The sequence below is a fragment of the Stegostoma tigrinum genome, chromosome 43 (genome assembly GCF_030684315.1).
Source record: "Stegostoma tigrinum isolate sSteTig4 chromosome 43, sSteTig4.hap1, whole genome shotgun sequence".
In the NCBI taxonomy this organism is placed as follows: Eukaryota; Metazoa; Chordata; class Chondrichthyes; order Orectolobiformes; family Stegostomatidae; genus Stegostoma; species Stegostoma tigrinum.
Window position 1 is genome coordinate 1,258,546 of NC_081396.1, and position 20,347 is coordinate 1,278,892.

At 39.8% G+C, this 20,347-nt stretch overlaps 1 protein-coding gene and 1 gene segment (V, D, J or C); one reads left to right on the forward strand and one right to left on the reverse strand.

Annotated features, from left to right (window-relative positions):
- The window catches only part of LOC125449089 (T cell receptor alpha chain MC.7.G5), a 758,994-nt gene that overhangs the window by 416,584 nt on the left and 322,063 nt on the right, over window positions 1–20,347 (reverse strand). The window lies entirely within an intron of this gene.
- On the forward strand, window positions 16,047–16,661 carry LOC132206759 (T cell receptor alpha variable 8-3-like). The segment is given in 2 exon segments: window positions 16,047–16,142; window positions 16,224–16,661. Coding segments are annotated over 2 exon segments (484 nt in total).

A 20,347-nucleotide genomic window follows, 5' to 3' on the forward strand; every position in this document is an offset into this window, starting at 1 on the left:
TGGGGAATTTCGAACTAAGGGATATCGTTTCAATATTCCAGGTAAACCATTTATAACAGATCGCGTAGGATATCTTCAGTTAAACATTACTGAACCTGCGTAATTCCATAGCACAGAACATTCTGAAGGCTAAGCCACTGAATACCTTCTGAAAAGAGATGCATAGAGCTTTATAATTAAAAAAAATCAAGGAATGAGGACAGACAACTGGAAATTGATATTGAGATAGATGATTATCCATGGTCATGTTACATGGTGGATCAGGCTTGAAGGGCCTTGTAGCTTATCCCTGCTCTTAATCTTATGTCTGTTTAAATGTTCTTCTCTCCCCAGATATATTGATGCCCGACGTCCGTGATGATTTGTCACTGCTCTAGAGCGTGAAAGTATTCTATTTCCCATTCTCTGTGTCTCAGCTTTCTGTGAATTGTCCTTCTTTCTATTCGAAACTGGTGAGAGTTTGTTGGTGACTGAGGCTCAAAGAGTCGGCTGCTTGTCTGCCTATTCATCATCAGTTAAATAACTTCTATAAAGAATAGCTCTCTTCAGCCTGATATGTACTTTTGGAAGTTTTATTTCTCTATTTCAGTGCGTGAAGATTCAGTTGCGACATAATTAACAGAACCAGGACAAAACAGTGAACACCTCAGACGAGATTTACTTCTCATCCCTAGCATATCTCCTTCGGAGGTTTTTAAGATTAGTTCTCATGTCGCAGGATCGATACAAGTGGCATAATAGATAACAGGACTGCTCTTGTGAAACAAAAATGAGTTCGAAAATAGTGAAGCAACACTAATCATCATTGAACCAGAGAATTCATTTGGCACATTAACTTCTAACGTTCAATGCTGGCTTCCATTTATAGACTGCATTCTCATAGCTGCAGTAGTTAATCATTTTGTGGCATAAGAAATGTGCTAAATATATTTGTTTTTTGCTTAGTATTCACAAAGAGTTACACTCGCAGATTTAACTAATACATTTATTACGAAAGTATCTGTGTATTTACATGGAAACATATGTTATATCGTGGCAAAATTTGAATCCATTTCAGATACACTGCTTACCTCACTATTTGCTTTATGTGCTGTCATGAGGCTTCGGCGGTTTTTGCACTGGGTCAGAGCAGCTATGAGTCTCTATGGTCTCAGTGCGCAGAAATGTACTGCAGAACTTGTCAGGTCTGTCTTCAAAAATTTCAGCTGGATGATTCAGTATTGTCAGATGAAACTTTGAGGAAAATCTGTCCCGTGGAAATCTCTCTGCATTCCCACTGTACTGGCTTCCCTGCAGCAGAAACTCCATGGATCTGCAATAATGTAGACGGCATCAGAAGAAGCATATATCCGTACCTAGAGTCTCTCTGAAATTTTGGTACAACTGTTCTTCATCTTCCTCAATCACGATGATGTGGTCAGTGTCTGTTCAAGTACATTGCCTCAACAATGACCAACAAGATCCACAGTTTAAATTAAGTTGAAAGAAATAATGTCTCTATCCATATCACTCAGAAACAACCAATAAAAATAATCCAAGGAATAGTCAGTACAGCTAAATGAATGTATTGCCCACACAATCCGGTGGGTATCATAGGAAGTGTCTGTCTACAGATTAACTGATAAGTCCAATAGCCCTAAACGGACCGTATGCAAGGACCCTAATGAGATGCAATCATTTGGAAAGTTATCTTTTGAGGATCACCTCTCTACAGCTGGAAGGGTAGTGGGACAGCCAGAAAGTGAGGAGCTACGGGTCCATGAGTGACCAAAGCCAGCACAGAGATTAAACTCGCACTGTTAGATTTATTTTAAACCTGATGGAGGATCTATTGAATAAAACATATTTTTAATGAACTTTCAGCTCCCTCTAACGAGATCATCCTATATCCTACCTGTTGTAATTTGTTTTGAAATCTGCCTTCCATGGATGGTTTAAAATCCTGGATTTGCCAATTTGTCTCATTGACCTCACTCTTGACTGGATTCCTAGGCTAATTTTGTCGTTCACTCCGTGACATTCTCCAACTTCTTCCAAATTTATAAGTACAAGATTTTTGGACAGGCATAGTTTGCGGCAATCATTTCCATTCAGAACAAGTGTTTTATTGCCTCTCTATTTGTTTAGATTTCAATGAGTCTAAAAACAATATTGGACGGTTTGTGAGCCTACCAAATAGAACAGCAATGCGGAATGAACACACTTTTGAGGCAGCAGCTGGCTCAGTGGTTAGCACTGCTGCCTCACAGCGCTAGGGTCCAGAGTTTGGTTCCACCCTTGGTCAACTGTGTGTGGAGTTTCTCTGCATAGGTTTCCTAAGGGCGGTCCTGTTTCCTCCCACAGTCCATAGATGTGCAGGCTAGGTGCATCGGCCATGTTAAATTGCCCATAGTGCTCAGGGATGAGTGGTTTATAGGGTAATAGGGCTGGGTAAGATGCTATGAGGGTCACCGTGGACTTGTTGGGCCAAAGAGCCTGTTTCCACACTGCAGCAACTCGAGGATTCTAAGTTATTAAGAGACCTTCTTGCAGAAAGGTCATTGTGAAAGTTATCAGAACGAGTCAAAGCTGAAATTGTTTTCAACATAAGCCTGGAAGAGGTTGAATAACGTTTTGGTCTCTGCTGATTGGTTAGTTCTTCAAGAAGGTCTGACGTGCCATATTATCCGATTGCCAATTCCAGCGAAAGAGCTCACCTCAGGTCTGCTGCCATTTTTTTTTATCATGGAAGCAACGAAAAAAGAACAAGGTGAAATTGTTCATTTGGACAGATATACAATGGTAACGCATTAACTGTTCAAATATGTCAGCAAGGCAGTGAAATATTACAGTTGATCTTGTTGGAGAATCAGAATTGGACGGCCTAATTAACAAAGTCTTACGATAACAACTCTCTATGAGCCACAGCAGGAGACCAAGTGTTACAATGTATTTGGTTACAACATGCATATAGAGGTGCACAAGTACACACACACACACTCGCGCGCGCACACACACACACACACACACACACACACACAAACAGCACCCTCCACCTCAGAAATAAATTAATGTTTCATATTCTATCACCTGTCAGCGGTTGCGTGTTCCATCGATTCTAACCTTGACTTTTTCTTTTCATTGTCTCATCATCATTGAGATATTTAGGTACAATTTCACACCATCATCTCCTTCATCTTTCAGTCACTAAGGACGTATTTATGGTCAAGAAAGGAAAGGGATAGGAGACAAGTTGTTTTTCAATTTTGCCCTGGCTTCTTCAGCAGTTCCACTCAGAAGTTGATACTCTTTTTCTGCATTTTTGTACATGAAGATTCAGATGCGATAGAGTTAGGATTAGCGTTACTGCAATGCACTGCCGTACAATGTTGTGAAAATATACAACGAACACAACTATGGTCCCCTCTGGCGGGATAAATGAGGACATATAATTTAACTCTCTGGGCATTTATAAACTTTGTTTCTTTAGGCGCTGTGATAACAGGCCTAAGCAATTACTAATGATGGAAATATGAATGCTGTTAATGGGCTTTGTAAATTACGTCACTCTTTATTGTTTGTTCCTCTGAATTGAGTTTATATTTAATGTGCATTTTGCCCTGTTCTATTTCCTACTTATTCATATCTATTCCTCGAGTTACCTTTTTTTCATCTCTGCTCCGATGTTTCCCTTATGTGAATTCTAATTACGGGTCTGTGCTTATAACTCTGATAATTTCTTGTCAATTTTGAATCAATGTCTGATACATGCTTTATTTTCGTGTGGTTCTCTCTGCTCTTCGATTGTCGTAACCCAGTTTGAATTTTTATAGAGAACTTCACGGTTTGCTCCTCAAGTTCTGTATGGCCCAGAGGTAGGTGACAGTGCCTGCTGCAGGCATTGTCTCATTTTGCTTTGTCCCCGTTAGAATAATCCAAATAAGCAATTGTGAGTCAGAGTTAAAATGTTATAACAAGCAATAACATTCCTGCCAGTTTAAAGATGATGACTATGTTCAGCAAATACATCTTTTGAGCACATTAAAACTGTTCCAATTCAGTATGGTTAAAATGTTCATTTCACACCGACCTTTTCATTGTTTCTGTTTATTGATTGTTCCCTGTTGTTTTAATTTTAACAAATTCTTTTTCTTTTCACTTGGACAGTACTTGGTGATGAAGAACCTTCTTTTTCAGTGTCTTGTTGTCACATGAAACAACCACCAGATTGCAAGGAAATGACTTGACAAGAATTCTCTGCTGATATGTTTCATTTGCTGCCAGAACGCATCAATTATTTCATTTTTAAAATTGATAAAAAATGATCCACGAGCATGGACATTAATTTCATGTTCCCTTTTCTTAATTTAAAATGGCTAGAAATGACCGAAACTCATTGGAATTATGAGTCACCTGAAGACTGATGAAGATGTGTCATTTCAATGAATGGTTCGTTTTTGCTGAATGAGACGAAGGTTTCCAACTCAGAGACTAAAATTGACAGATAACCACCGACCTCTCGGTAAAAATGTTTTCCTTAATTTCCCCTCTCAACTTTCCTCTGATCATCGTAAAGCTGTATCCCCATTTCATGCACATTTCCTTCAGAGGCTCAAAACTTTCATGTCTATTCTCTCAGAGTGCTTCATTATATTTTTTGCACCTTAATTAAATCAGGACCCAGCTTTACGAGTACTTATGGAAAAATTCTAGCCACACCACGTTTGTCTCATTGCTATAATGTCTATGTTTTAACACAGCCAGGCATCTTTACAAATAACTCTAAATTCTCCCTGAAGTATTGATATGCTTCTTGTAAAGTGGTTATAGAATTGTACAGCATGGAAACAGACCCTTCGGATGGCCCAGTCAATGCTGACCATGTTTTCAAACTAAACTGTTGCTACCTGACTGTGACTGTCCCACATCCCCTCAAGCTCTTCTTATTCCTGAACTCATCCAAATGTCATTTAAACGATGCAACTGTACCTGCTGCCAGTTCTCTCTCAGTTCCTTCTACAGACGAACCAATGCACGTTAAAAGAAATGCCCTTCTGCCCTTTTTAATCATTTCTCCTCTCACAATGAAAATATGACCTTAGTTTTGAAGTTGTCCTCCCTACTGAAAATAGATTAGCCCAAGGATTCGTTACTGGTGTCTTACTATTTCTTAGTTCACAGTTTTCTGCAGAGCAGGGCTAACTGTATAATTATTGATAGCATAATAGATATATCAGGTACCAAGATCGTCACAGTTTCACAATCCCAACCAGTTTGTGTGTTAGTGTGTATACTTGTGCATATGTGCGTGTTTGTCTGTGTGCATGCGAGTTGCAGATAGCCAGGTGTGCTGGACAACTGGTTTTGTGATGCAGAGTAGCACCATCGAATTGGCTTTAAATTCTGTATTGAGTGACTTTAACATAAATGATTATTTTTCTCAACTCCTGTGTTCTAATACAAACTGACACAGAGACAACATCAATATCATTTATCTCTATCTAATGCATTATCTCTGTCTAATGCGTGAAATGCCCTTTGTTCTGGTGATATGTTTTACCTGGAAATTGTCAACCAATGGAATGCCAGCCAAATAAACGTGATTTCATGATTATCATTAGACTCTTAATTCTAGTCTTTTGTTTTTAAAAATAGAATTTACACTTCAACATCTGCCGTGGCAGGATTAGAATTCTACTTGGCCATTGACTCTCATTGGTTAAAGGATTTCCTAAGCGTTTGAAGACAAAAATATAGGTACAGAGGGTGAGGTTGCTTTCAGAATGACAAACTTCGACAAATATTTTGACACAGTGAGAAGTGTTTGGGTCATATTTATTTACAATAAAGGATAATGATTTCAATGAGAAAAGCGAATGTATTGTCACCAAATTTTAGATCATACGATATTTTGTGGGAAGGTGTGATGCGTGATTAACACAAAGAGTGTGCAGAGGCAACAGAGGGAAAATGGGGTGATGAAACACGTTGTACCTACAAGCATGGAATAATAAAATTTCACAGTATCGAAAGAGGAGTTCCAGGCTCCCAAAACAACAGTCTTGTTCGTCCCATTCTTCATCCTGTCTTCTCGGCCAGCTAAATTCCTCACTTTCAAATATATATCCAGCTCTCTTTTCAAACCTTCCATTGTCTCTACTACTCTCCCAGGCAACACATTTCAAATCCAAAAAGTTCCTGAAGTAAAGAAGTTCATTCAGCTCTCTGCTGAGGGGTATTCTTCTGGTAATAGAGAAAAGAACAGAGGTGAACCTGAAGCCCAGTCTGATTTATGCATTGTTTTCCTTTCAAAGACAGCATAGCCTGTAGTATTCCTTTATTCCTAGCAGCAGCAAGACGCAACCACACATGAGCTTCCAATAAATCTGTTGACTTTCCTCACAATGAGAAGGCTTCACCATCGTATTGTCGGTCAGAATTTGTTCATTGGAATCTGCATACGTCTTCCTGTGACTGATTGCAAATTCTGTTCCCAATTTTCCTCTGCCATAGCCTTCAGCTCTGTGTATCTTTCTTGTCCCAGCTCAAAGACCTTTATTAATGTACTTTGTATAAGAAGATCTATTTTGCCACTATGGACTGGCCTGAGAATATGAGACATTGCAAATGAACGTATGCTATTTGCTTGAGGCATGGCCGATTGGATGAATAAATGATCATCTATGTATACGTAAGAGAATTGGGGAGCTACATGATGACTTCCAGATCCAGCTCTTCATTTCACTTAGAGAATAAATACGTTACTTCCAAGATCAACAAATGCTGTTAATCTCTGAATAGCGGTAGGACAGGCTCCAGCGCTTCACATCTGTGCCCTTCCTGCACAATCCTGTCATGCCGATCTCACTTCCAGTTCAAGTTCTGCCCAACTTTATCATTATAACTATCTGGCTGACTTGCACTGACACCAAAATTATAGCATTCATACCTTCACACAGAATAATCAAACCTCGACAATGGGAAGTAGACCATTCAGCTCATTGACACCACACTGATTCTATGGCGTCCATCCCACCCAAACCCACCTCCCTACCCACTCCCTCTAACTGCACATTACCATGAGCCATCCACTTAACTTGCACGTATTTGGAAGGTGGGATGAAACCGGAGTACTCATAGGAACCCCACGTCTGCACGGGAAGAATATGAAAACTCCAAACAGAAATTTTCCTCAGGATGGAATTGTAGCCCAGTCTCAGGCACTGTACTAACCAATCAACCACTGCAACATTCATTTGCGTTGGAATTGTCCACCTGAAGAGCTCAGAATGTTCAATACAAGATGTTGGACACTTGTGACAACCCATGTTCGTAACAAGATGGTTGAATGAATACAAGTGGAATTATGATATTGTTTTGTCATAACGTTGAAATGTTCATTCTATGTGGACCAAGGTCCGTAATGTTATCGACTGACAGGTAAGGTCCAAATGTTTGATCAGCCCAAATCCTGTCTTATATCCTTCGGTCAGAATATTTTATCTCCATTCTCCTCTCACCGCGCCCTTCTCTCATTGTAGTAGATATGATTTGTTGCTATTTATCGTTATCAGCCTTAGTGTCTCTGTCTGCAAATCTTTCTCTCCTCTCTCGTGCCACGGATGAATTTTGAAAGGGAGAATAACCTGTTGAATTATCTGAACAACTGTCTCAGTTTGTAGAGTGTGTTACCTTTCCAATGTTATGCGGTACAGACTGTGTTTCTACATTACATCTGTATCCCACTCTTTCTCTCTCTTGAGTTATTCCTCTTTCCCTCTGTTTTGTTTCTGGCTACTGTAATCTCTTCACTTTATCTCATTCCCTGAATGTTTATCCCTCTATCAAACAATTGCTGCTCGTCACTAACTCCATGAAACTCTTCCTGGATCTCTTCCTCCCCACCCCCTACTTCTCTATCTCTCAGGCATTTTCCTAAAACATTCCTGAGTCTGACACTTCGTATCCATTGCAAACCTACCGACTCCAACCTGGACAAGACATCCTCACACCCCACTTACTGTAAAGAATCCATCCCATTGTCTCAGTTCCTCTGTCTCTGTTGCATATGTTCAGATGAGGCCATCTTTGACAACGGAACATCCGAAATGTCCACATTCTTCCTCAGCTGAGGATTCTCCAGCTCAGTTGTCGACAGGGCCCTTCATCGGGTCCGACACATCTCCCACACTTCTGCACTCACCCCTTCTCTTCCCTCCCACAACAGCGGCAGCATTCCCATTATCATCAGCTACCGCCCCACCAGCATCCACATCCAGAAGATCATCAGACGCCATTTCTGCCACCTCCAGTAAGATGCCACCATCAAAAACATATTCCCCTCTCCTCCTTTGCCCGCCTTCCACAAGGACTGTTCCCTTTGTGACACTATGGCCCTCTCTTCCTTCACCCCCAACACCTCGCCACAGTCCTATGGCAGCTTCGCCTGTAACCGGCGTAGGTGTAACACTAGCTTATCTAAGGGCCCAAGTACACCTTTCAGATGAAGCCATACTTCATCTGCACTTCCAATAATCTAGCCTACTGCATTTGCTGCTCACAATGTGGTCTCCTCTAGATTGGGGAAATGAAGCAGAGACTTAGGGATCACTTCACAGAACATCTACGTTCTATTCCCCCCAAAAAAGACCCTGAGCTACCTATTGCCTGCCACATCAAAGTACCACACTGCTCACTGGCCAAAACCTCTATCTCCGGCTTACTACAGTGTTCCAGTGAAGTCCAAAGCAAAATCGAAGAACAAGAGCTGGTTTTCTGCTTGGGGGACCTACAGCCCTCCGGGCTCAATATTGAGTTCAATAATTTTAGGGTCTAAGCTCCCCTTGTCCCAGCACCCCACCCCACACACCAGGCCTTGTTATCAGATAGCCTGCCACTACACATCACCTGTTGTTAATCACTAACAGTCCCCATTTACAACTATTCACCCTCTCAGCCTGATTGTTAGCAACTACTTTGTCTGTCCAAATGTCTTTCTCTCTCTTTGGGTTCTATTCTGTCTTTTACTCCCTATCATCTCCCTGTTTTCGCCATATAAACTGACGTTTTCCCAGCCACTATCAGTTCTGAGGAAGGGTCACCTGGTCCAAAATGTTAACTCTATTTTCTCCTCCACAGATGCTTCCAGACCTGCTGAGCTTCTCCAGCAAATTTGTTTTTGTTCGCAAAAGGATAACATCCACCACAGTCAAGTCATCAGAAGTACGAGTGTACAGCTGTTCCTACTGTCCACTCCTCTAACACGACTATGATGGAGAAAAAGTATTAATGTTGAAGATCTTAATCACATTCCCCCTGACCCTGTTGCCTCGGTAACCTGTCCTTGTCACCATGCACAATAACTCGATTCCAAATGTAACATACTTTTTTTCTTAGAATGCAACTTTCATTTTTCTTTGTTTATTATTTGCCATCTATTCCAGGATCGAGCAAATGTGTTTTAAACGTGCTGAGTATCGACTACAAAGTTGCAAACGTGTGTAATGAACAAAGCTGGAAACATAGACAGATAAAATGCGGTTTTCATTTAGGACGGGCAGAGACTAGGAATAACTGTGCAGCTCTAACATGAGCAAAGGACAAAAAAAAGTTATTCAGAGAAATAGATTAACAAATAGGCAACACATTTCCAATTTAAATTGAGAATCGCATTTCACATTATTATTTCAATTAAACAATTGTGTTAACCTTTTTTCGTTTATCCCACCCTGATGGTAGATTGGTTAAACTCGACCTCCTGACACCCTGTCATGGCGAATACAGTGCTTAACGTTTTACTTATCTTTTTCTACCCAGAATTCCTATCTCACACATCAAAACTTTTTTGTTAATTTCTACTACGACCAAATCAGTTTTCTTTATATTTACATGTGCAATTAATTTCTTCAGAAAAATAAAACTAATAGGAAGCGACAGCACAGCCAACACTTTAATTAGACCTGCTTGTGTGCTTTGCCAGACCACCATTCTCACACTACCTGTGGTAGAATTTCACTCCAGAACTTTTGGCATAGAGGTAGGCGATGCTTTCACTTTATGCCAAGACACGTCAAAAGAGGATGTGAATTGTCAGATTAATTCATGGACGATTTTTAGTGTCCTTTGAATCTTCTCGCAGTTACTCCATACATCTTCCAAGGATGCTTCTGAAGTACAAACGGTGGGGAGTTTCCTGCAAAACGCTTGTCTAACTTTAATCTGAGTCCGAGGGCAAAATGTAGAAAGACATAAATACTTACTTCGATATTCTAATTTTCTTTTTCGGTATATCACCTAAAATGTTCTGTTGTAAGCCTCGAATGGAGCCAATGTACTTTACTACACTCAATATTGAAGGAAAATGTATAAAGATGCAACATGAAGAATGTTAGAAACACTGATAAATGGAACTAAACAGTAATCGCACCGGATACAGTGACAAATACGGAGGAATTAAAAATAAAAAAAAGACATATGCAATACGAGCAGAGGACAGATAATGAGGCAACTAGGGAAACTAAAGAGAGGGTAGGATCTGGATAAGGTTACAAATTAAAAAAAACGTCATTCATGAGAAAAAGAAAATCAGAAATGTATTTGATTTGATCTACTATGCAGGGACATCGTCAATGGTTAAGTAGCTGACTTGGTTGAAACCTATGTTTCCAATAAGATGCACAAGAAATTGGCCTGGAGAGAGATGTTCACTTTGCGCATTGCGTAAAGTTTTCAGTGCTGCCACCAAAGGGTTTCAGTCTCACATATTGCAATGTTTTCAATTATAAACCATGAAAGAAACTGGTGTGAACACACTGCCAAGCGAACCCTGTGCAGATCTTGCGTCTATTTACATCTGTCTGATCAGTATTACTGACCTTAAATATTGGCAAACTGCATTGATGATTTTTACACGTTTGCCATTGGCTTGATCAGCATTACAACGGGCCAGGATCTGCATCTCTCTTCCAACAGAGCAGTTCTGGGATTCTGATCCAATCATGTTAAACTAGTATCTGGTGGTTAGGAACAAAAACAAGGCTGCTGGAAAAAAAGTCAGCAGGACTTTCAGAATCTGTGAAGGAGAAAACAAAGAACATGTTTCGCCTTGGGTGCTTGGGAAGGCTCACTGGGCCTTAAATGTTAACTCTGTTAACTCTGATGCTGCCAGACCTGCTGAGCTTTTCCAGCAACTTTGTTTTTGTTCCTGATTTAAAGCCACTGCAGTTCTTTTGGTTTTTATTTAGCATTTGATATTAGTATTTTGGAGATACGATATGCTAATTCTAAAATAAGCAATTCCAGAAGTGTCTCGTTTTACTTATATGCTTTTCTAAAGATAGCACATCTCTTTCACAGGTAGACTCTGTGCATTTCCAGTGAGTCAATCTACAGTGGAAATCAATGAGCAGAATGCTGGTGAAGCGCAGTTGGTCTCTGACTATAAATTACTGGATACTTACATCATGGAATGGTTTAAGCAGAAGTGAGCGCAGGCTCCAAGGTGGGGAATAATAACATCAGTAACATGGAAGCAATTCAAGGTATCAGTACGCTATTTGGCAACAGTCGACAAACACAGTAAGTCCTCCAGTTAACGAATACAGGGGGACGAAAAAAGTTAGAAATTGGCTGCCCAGGGAGGCACTAATGGCCATTAAATAAAAAAAAACAGTATGATGACTGATAGTCATAGCCGAAACACTTCATGACAAAATATCACACGAACTGTCCTACGGGTTTTTGGGGAGGAGGTGGGAATCATTCTCACCTTTCTGTGATGTATTGCAGTGGGCCCTCAGGACATTGCATGATTCCCAGATTTCAGGGAGAATGGTATCTCGAAGGTGGACATCATTTGCCTTGCTTCTGGACATGATAGTTTTGATATATTTATCAGCGTTGTAATCAGCAAAAGCTGCTGCTTGAGGCCTTTTCAAAAAATGGCACCAAGGGGCAGGAAACTTGTAGGGTCACACGCTAAAATGCCTGAAATTGAAAGCAAATTGTGCATGCTTAGAGTTTTGAAATTCCTGCGATTAGATTGGTATTTCTTTCCAAATAGAACAGAATTTTGAATTTGGTGGCGGTGGCTGGATGTGGGGAAATTTTGTCGGTTGAATGTTGAATACGACAGCAGGTCTTTAATAACAAGAGGTAGAGATGGAAGAACACAGCAGGCCAAGTAGCATCTTAGGAGCAGGTAAGCTGAGGTTTCGGGCCCAGTCCCTTCTTATTTTGATCTTAAGTTGTATGCCTGATATGGCAATGTTCAATGTAATTATTCAGAATATTAATATTTTATTCATGCATCTAAAGGGGGAGCAAGCTGCATGGAGACAATTTGATTGTTTTTAATTTCACAGTTTTAAAGTTGAAATGTTTTGTAATTTAATCTTTTGGATATTATGAACAATGTCTATTTTTGGGTAAATTGATGTGTTTGCATCTTCCTTTCCCATAGGTAGTAAGTTTTGTATGTTATAGGTTATCGCCGAGGTTAAACTTGATATTGCCACACATTTCTGTGGAATGATGGTCAGATGGCTGTGGAAATAACACCTATAACAAGAAACTTCAAAAAGACCCTTATTCAGAACTGTCTATCACTAAATCTGTTAACATATTGCCCATAGTCTTGTACCATGTTTTCATGTGTAAACATGAAAACCTATCTTCTCCATTTTCCACCTCTCTATCTGCAGACGTGATTGTACACTGCATCTCATCACACACTTTTGACATGATGTAGACAGGCTGCAATTCACATGTCTATCAATCACCATCATAAAAAAATCCAATTCTTCTCTCCGGCTGCATATAAGCTGACGTTTTCCCAGCCACCATCAGTTCTGAGGAAGGGTCACCGGCCCCAAAACATTAACGCTGTTTTCTCTTCCACAGATGCTGCCAGATCTGCTGAGCTTTTCCAGCAACTTTGTTTTTGTTCCTGATTTACAGCATCCAACGTTCTTTTGATTTTTAATCACCGTCATATTTACTGTGTCCAGAAATTTCCTTCATCTAGCCTCGTTTGCACATGGTAATAAATATTACTTGTTGTTATTCTTAGATATTCGTTTATATTCTATCATGGGATCAAGACAAATTTAGGTAGCAATTTTGCCCACTCATTATTGACATTAAATTGTTTTATTGCCTGCCATTTTCAGAGACCAGTTCAGAGTTACAGATTGCAGTCACAAATTGGTCAAGGTGAATAAGGATGGCTGATTTGTTTTCATAAAGATGTTCTATTAGGTGATTTTTTTTAACAGCAGTTTATTATTACATCACCGTCACCATTTCTGAAATTCAATTTAAAAACAGGAGTTGATGTATCGACTTCAACAGTCAGTATCTGCAATGGAATGTTTTAAATCCAAACATTCTGAATAGAAAACATTAATGTGGTCCACTGGATCAGTAGTCCATTGACATTAATGTAACCAATCCCTCTCTGTTTTCATTATCATTACTAGTCCTAAACTCAAAACGGTATGCGTTTGTGGCAACATTTCTCCTTTGAAGTAAGAACTTGGTTTTAAATGAACTCAAGAGAATTAAACACCATTGTATTAAAGAGAAACTGTTGCACAATCCGACAGTCTTTTCCTTCTGAAGAGATGAAAGACAGCGAAAAGTCCATCTCACAAAGGCTGTAAATGGAATGGCTCTTAACATCTTTCCGGATAAAGTCGCATTCTAGTTCGCACCATATGGGCGCCTGTTTGAATTATAGGGAATTGACTGCGTCTCTGTGTGGTCCTAATTGCGCAGAGACACATGGCAGTTTCAGGAAATTTATAATCGTTATATCGGTTCTATGAATCCTTCAACATCCGAAGTGATCATTGCATGAAAACACATAAGGATCATGTTCATTTGTCTTGAAAGCGTGCTTTACCATGGCATCATCTATTTTTCCGACAGTTACTTCAGACATTGGATGTCTTATTGTTCCATAGCAGCTGCACTCTAATACAGAGCAAAAATGATATCTACAATCAGCATCAAAGACTGATCATCGTAAGCACCAAAAATCATCACTAACATTCTCCCAACAATGACACCAAGTGTGGCCAAAGAAGTTATAACTGACTGTAGGTGAATGGCGATAAGCCGCGTGCTCACTTCACTCGAATTGCTTAATGGATTAAAAGAAAACGATCATTAATGCTATTATTATGAAGAGCTGCATGGGTCTGTATCCCAAAAGATTTCCAGACACGTTTACGTATCAATGCAGTAAATTACCTGTCAGAGCAAAAACACTGTTCACTGTCTCACAATCTACTTCTCTAGAATTGCTCAAAGGTATCAATTAACTATAAACGTAAATTGTGCCGAGTATAAGCCTGAAGAGCAAAATTTGAGCAAGAAAGCCGCAGCCTCAAGACTGAGAGCAGCCCCACCAGCCAAAGATAAAATGATGGGAATGTAATAGTAATGCCTGAGCATCGAGAACGCTTGCCCACACCCTGCACCTGCTCAATGTACAGCTGCAGAGAAAGTCAGGTTGTTGAGAGGGGTTCAGTGCACGAGTAGTCGTGTTGGGGAACTATGAAGTGAAATACAACTTCCTAAAGTGAATAATCAAATTTCCTGAATGCATGTGCTTCTCTCCTCATCTTTGAGATCCCACATTTTGTAAATTTATACTTGAATCTTATTTTCCCATGACATTGGATATTGTGTTCCAGATCATAACAAATCTCAGTAAAATAAACACAACTCAACTATCCCGATCTTTATCCTCCTCTACAGTTAGGTTAACTTCTTTTTTAATCGTCTACTGGTAGAAACCAGAACAATGGGGAGGCACTGGCCTCGTGGTGTGTTGTTGGAATGTCAATACAGAGATCCAAGCAATCGTTTGGAGACGGGGGTTCGAATTCCTTTGAGTAAAAATCCGTAATTAAGCAGCTAATGATGGCCATGGTAACAGTACTGATTGTTGGGAAAAAAATCTGGTTCACTTCAGGGATGAAATCTGCCATCATTGCCTGGTCCGGCCAAAATTTAACTCAGGACCCACGGCAAGGTTGTTGACTCCTTTCTTCCCTCTGGGATGGGTATTAAATATTGGCCTGGAAGTAACAGTCTCAATCTGTGAACGAATTTAATATAAGGAGCGATGAAAAAATTTTAAGCAATGAAATTTCAGCAAGTCAATTAATTGTCATTCTATCCTAGGTAATGAAAAGCTATCACGTTATATTTTTCAATTGTTTTCACATGAGAGGTTCTCTGCTTTAGCATCTTTCTGTTGGATCGATTGTTTCTCCAAACTCTTTCGTCTTTGGATTGGACATTGTCATCTAATGGACATGTGCAACTGGTGTGAGTAAAGTGATAAGATGAGTTTACCTCCCTCTCATTACACAGTGTGACTTCAATACTGATCCGAAGATCGCTTTCTGCTTTAAAGTCTTCGACCTCATGCATTCCAGTTCGCACCCCAAGCACCAATAAAGAGATGCTTCTGACAACACCTTTGCCTTTGCTTTATGGCAGAGATTAGGGAATATTAATCGAGGCAAATATTTTTTCGTTCAAATTGTATGGTACAACTGTCTTTGCACCTCACCACTTCTTGAAGGTTTTCCAGTTCAAAGGTGTCTTGTTTGATCTTGCATTAGTCATTTCAAAGGCAACCATTATCGTAATGGCTGCACAGCATGTTATTAATCCAGTAAAATTGTAGTTACAAATGGAATACATTGACAAAATTAATGCTTTCACTTTCAATTTAATGAAGAAACAGGACAGAAACATTTAGATGAAGGCTGAAGGCATGGTGAGCGGGGAACTGAATGCAGTGGGAGACGGAGTGAAAACCAAAATGACAGATTACTGACAGAAATATATGCACAAAAGGAGAGAAAAGAAACGTTTGCAATGAACGTTGGGATATCATGCATTAATTAGATGCAACTGACTCGGATTGGTACACAGGTCGCACCAGGAGTGAGTTATCTGCCAATCATGTCACAGGGTAGTATTTCCTTTTATCCCATACAAGGACATCGCCAACGACTTTTCCCCTTCAATATTTTGCACCACTTTTAACACGGGTAAATCATACAGCTGCATTCCATCTACATCTAAATCAGAAACGATGTGTTCTTCACATTTCTTGCTGATAGGACTGATCTTGATGCCTGGTGAGTGTATTTGTTTCAGACTAATACTTGTTGAGTGTAATTCCTCCAATTTTTAATCTGCATTTTATATTCCTGTTGCAGGTACGAGTGGCATCGATTCAGTCTCTCAGGATACTTCTGATTTAACAGCTCAGGAAGGAGAGACTATCGCTCTGAACTGCAATTATTCCACGACTGATACCTTTCCTTACCTCTTCTGGTATATTCAACACCCAGGGAGTTCCCTGACATATATATTGAAGAGATACGGCAATGATCTGGGCGAGACTGCTGTAAATTTCCGCAGCAGGTTCACTGCTTCCTTGGACAACGAACAAAGAATTGTTACGTTGAGAGTCCTTGAGGTTCTTGTCTCTGACTCCGCCGTGTATCATTGTGCACTGCGCCCCACACTGTTATAGGGGCACAGTCAGCATGTACAAAAACTGGCTAAGGATATTCACCACATTTCAGGCTGTGAGGTTAGGCAAAATGGTTACTGAGAGAAAAAGAAAACAGATATCAGCATGCAACGTGTGATTTGGGTAAATACTGTTTCTCTTTGTCTTCATTCAATTTTCTTTTGAAATACCAATACGATTTTGGGGCCACCTGTTCGTGGAGCTAATATCTAATTTCAAAAACAATGCTTTGTTCAAATAAGAGTGAAAATGTGTGGTAAAAAACAATTACATATAACAGAATAGGCAAACATTTTATTTTTCACCATAGGCCATATTCCATTCTGAGATGCTTGAATGAATATGTAAACCACATTGTTCTTCGCGAAATACAATCCATGACTGACATGCAGCCACAGGCAATACTTCTCTAACTGAACATGACGCATCAGACAATAAAATTCAATTTTTCTCCAAATAGGTCTCTGGTTTGGTACAAAGCATATTGTACAATCTCAATATTTATAACTGCTATTCCACAACAGAGAGGCAACCAAGCAACTCTAGATGTTCTCTCGCCACTGGAGCATGCTATGCGAGAGCATCTAAGGGGGGATATGAACAATGGATCTCTTGGAACTGTGAGCCCAAGATTTCCTCTGCTGTTTCACAGCTAGAAAATTAGTAATATAATTCATTAGCAATGTCTCGCTAGTAGCATTGAAAAATATATACATTTCTCAAAATGACCAGAATAAACGCTCACACATCGCTGGAAGAGTTTCTCGTATCCTTTCTGGTTACAGATGCTTCAGATTGTTCACCTCTGTAACCAACCAAAGCAAACCTATAAGTGATGCAGAAGGAAATTTATTTTATAATGTTGCTTTTTCTTTAACGTGGTCACTTTTTAGAATGTTCAGCTTCCATAAGCCGGGATGGTTATTTTGTATTTTGTTTTAAAGTTTCCTATTTGACACTTCTTCTGTCTTCTGAATGTAATTCTGCCACACGTGTCTGTTTGATCTTTTACTATTCTAACTCATCCTCCTCTTCACTTTCCTTTTTTCTGGGTTCCAATTTTAGGCAGTAAGAACATAAGACATTGGGGCAGAATGACATCATTCTGCCCAAGAATGTGTTCTCCCATTTGTTCATGGCAAAAATGTTTCATAAAGCCTCTCTCCTGGGTTCTGTCTCTGATCTCTTGCTAATCAAGAAAGCATTTATCTCTACCTTAAAATCACTTAACGACTTGGTCTCCTGAACTTTCAGTGCCAACTAGTCCCAGAGGTTCACCACACTCTGGCAGTAGAAATTCCACTTCATCTCAGTTCTAAAGACCCATTCCTTCAAGTTAAGAATGTGCCATTGTGTCTGAAACGGTCGTACTATCAGGAACATCTTACTGATATTCTTTGTGCCCAAGCCTCTTATTATTCTGTGCGGCTCAATGAGATCTCCCTTTTAATTTTAACTTCCATTGAGAACAGATCCAAAGTCTTCAACGTTTCCTCATATGTCAAGCCCAAGATTCCCAAGATCATTCTTGGGAATCCCCTCTGCATCTGCCCCCAGTACCCACACTCCTGCCAAGGACAGTGCAATTTCCCTTGGATATGAACTAAAAACCTCACATAATTGCCCAAAAGTGGCCTGTGGATAGCCGTTTATATTTTCAGCAGGACAGCACAACTCTTGATTTTTTTGTCCTGTCTAACTGAATGCTAACCTGGTCAAGGGCCTCTGGAAATCCAAATAGATCACTTACACTGGCTGTTCTGTGTCAAGATTCCTCATCACCTACCCAAATAATTCCAATGGATTTGTGAGGCATGGCTTCCACTTGGTGAAACGTACAGACTCATTTTTTTTTCCCCATCCACTTCATGTATCGTCCCTAATAATGGTCACTATTTACTTACTGATAAGGAGTTCAGTATAATTGGCTTGTAACTTACAGTATTATATGTCTCTCCCTTCCTGAAGATCCGTGTCACATTAGCCCTTTTTCACTCCTTTAGCACATTGAGTGACTCCAGTGATTCATGAAAGGTCACTGTCATTTCCTCAGGTATTTCTGTCAGAATGTTGCAGTGCAGTACATTGGTTTGGGTGACTTACCCACCTTCAATCCTTTCAGCTGCACCAGCACCTCCACTTTCATGATGCCCACTGCACTCAAATATGCCTCTGATGCTTTTGAAATTGTGATATGCTATTGGGGTCTTCAAACGTGAAAACTGATACAAAATAGGTATTCCGTTCCTTCACTATTTCTTTTATTGTTAACTCATTTGTATTTCTCCAACCTAATTTTCCATTTACCTAATGCAGATTCTTGTCTCTTTCTTATCTTTCATGTATCCAGAACTAACTCTTGCAATTTGCTTTTATATGACTAGTTAGCATTCTCATATTTAGTCTACGTTGCATTTATTACTATCTTCTGTCGTTCTGTTTTAGTGTCATCCACACACTTACTAATCACGTAGTTCACATTCTCATCCAAATAATTGGTCTGGATAACAAGCAGGAATGGGCTATGCACCGGCTTTTGAGGCACACCACTCTTCACAGGCCTTCATTGCAAGAAACATTCATTCTGGTATTACTTTCTGCTTCCTCCCATATAGGCAATGGTGCATCTAATTTGCCAGCTTTCAATGGATTCCAAACGATCTAATTTTACAGAACAGCCTCACAAGGTGGAACATTTTCAAAGGACTTACTAAAATCCATGTCAACTATGTCTACAGTCTTGCCTTCTTCAACGATCCTGTTCACTTCATCTAAGAGCAAAAACAAATTTGTCAGGCATGATCTCTCATGCACGAAGCCTTGCTGATGATCAAACCCTGTCTTCCTAAATGCATGCATGTCCTAACCCTTAGAATCTTCTCAATTATCTTAATTGTAACAGATGTTAAGCTTCTTGGTATATAATTCCCTGTTTGTTCTTTGCAGCCCTTCTTGAATAAGATCACAATATTCACTGCCCTCTAGTCTTCTAGAACCTAACTTGTGGCTAATGCTGATGCAACTACATCAAACAGGACCCGTGCAACTTTTTCTTGAGAATCTTATATTGTTATCTGGATAGATCCAATCAGGAACAGGAGATTTATTCACATTCAAACATTCTAGCACTTCTAACATGTCATCTACAGTGATATGGACTGTCCCCGAGATATTTTCATGAACGACCCCATATTCCCAAGTCTTCATGCCTTTCCTAACAGTTAACATAGAGGAGAAATATTCCTTAAGATGAGCAGTAAATGCTTCTTGTAAGATTTTGAAGATCGCTGGAGATCATTAATATCGTTAGCAGTTAAGGTTGATAAATTATTCCTGTATAGGCTGAGCATTCTGAGAGAAGTGAGCACAGTCACTAATGACTGATCAGCAGATTGAGGAAGAACAAGGGAAAAGGAAAGATAAGCCCCAGGCATTACGTCACTCTAGTGTTTCCATTCTTCTGTACACCTCTAACAAAAACAAGAAATAGGAGAGAGGCCCTTAGGGAGACTGTTCAGAAGATTTTTGCAGTCTCGAGAAAATTTGGTATTCATATAAAGATTGCATTGCAATTCATGGAACCGGACAGTGCAGCTAGTTTCAAGAAGTGCGGACTTGGATGAAATCTGGTCATCAGTGAGTAAGACAAACAAGGTAACGTCAAGGTAAAGTTATTTTATTTGTCTTATTATGAAGGTGTAAAGATGGCAGGTAGGACAAGGGTACGCTGCCCCTGCCATATGTGGGACATCATGGATCCGTTAGGTGTCTCTGATGTAATGCTGACAGGAGGTGTAACTGGCT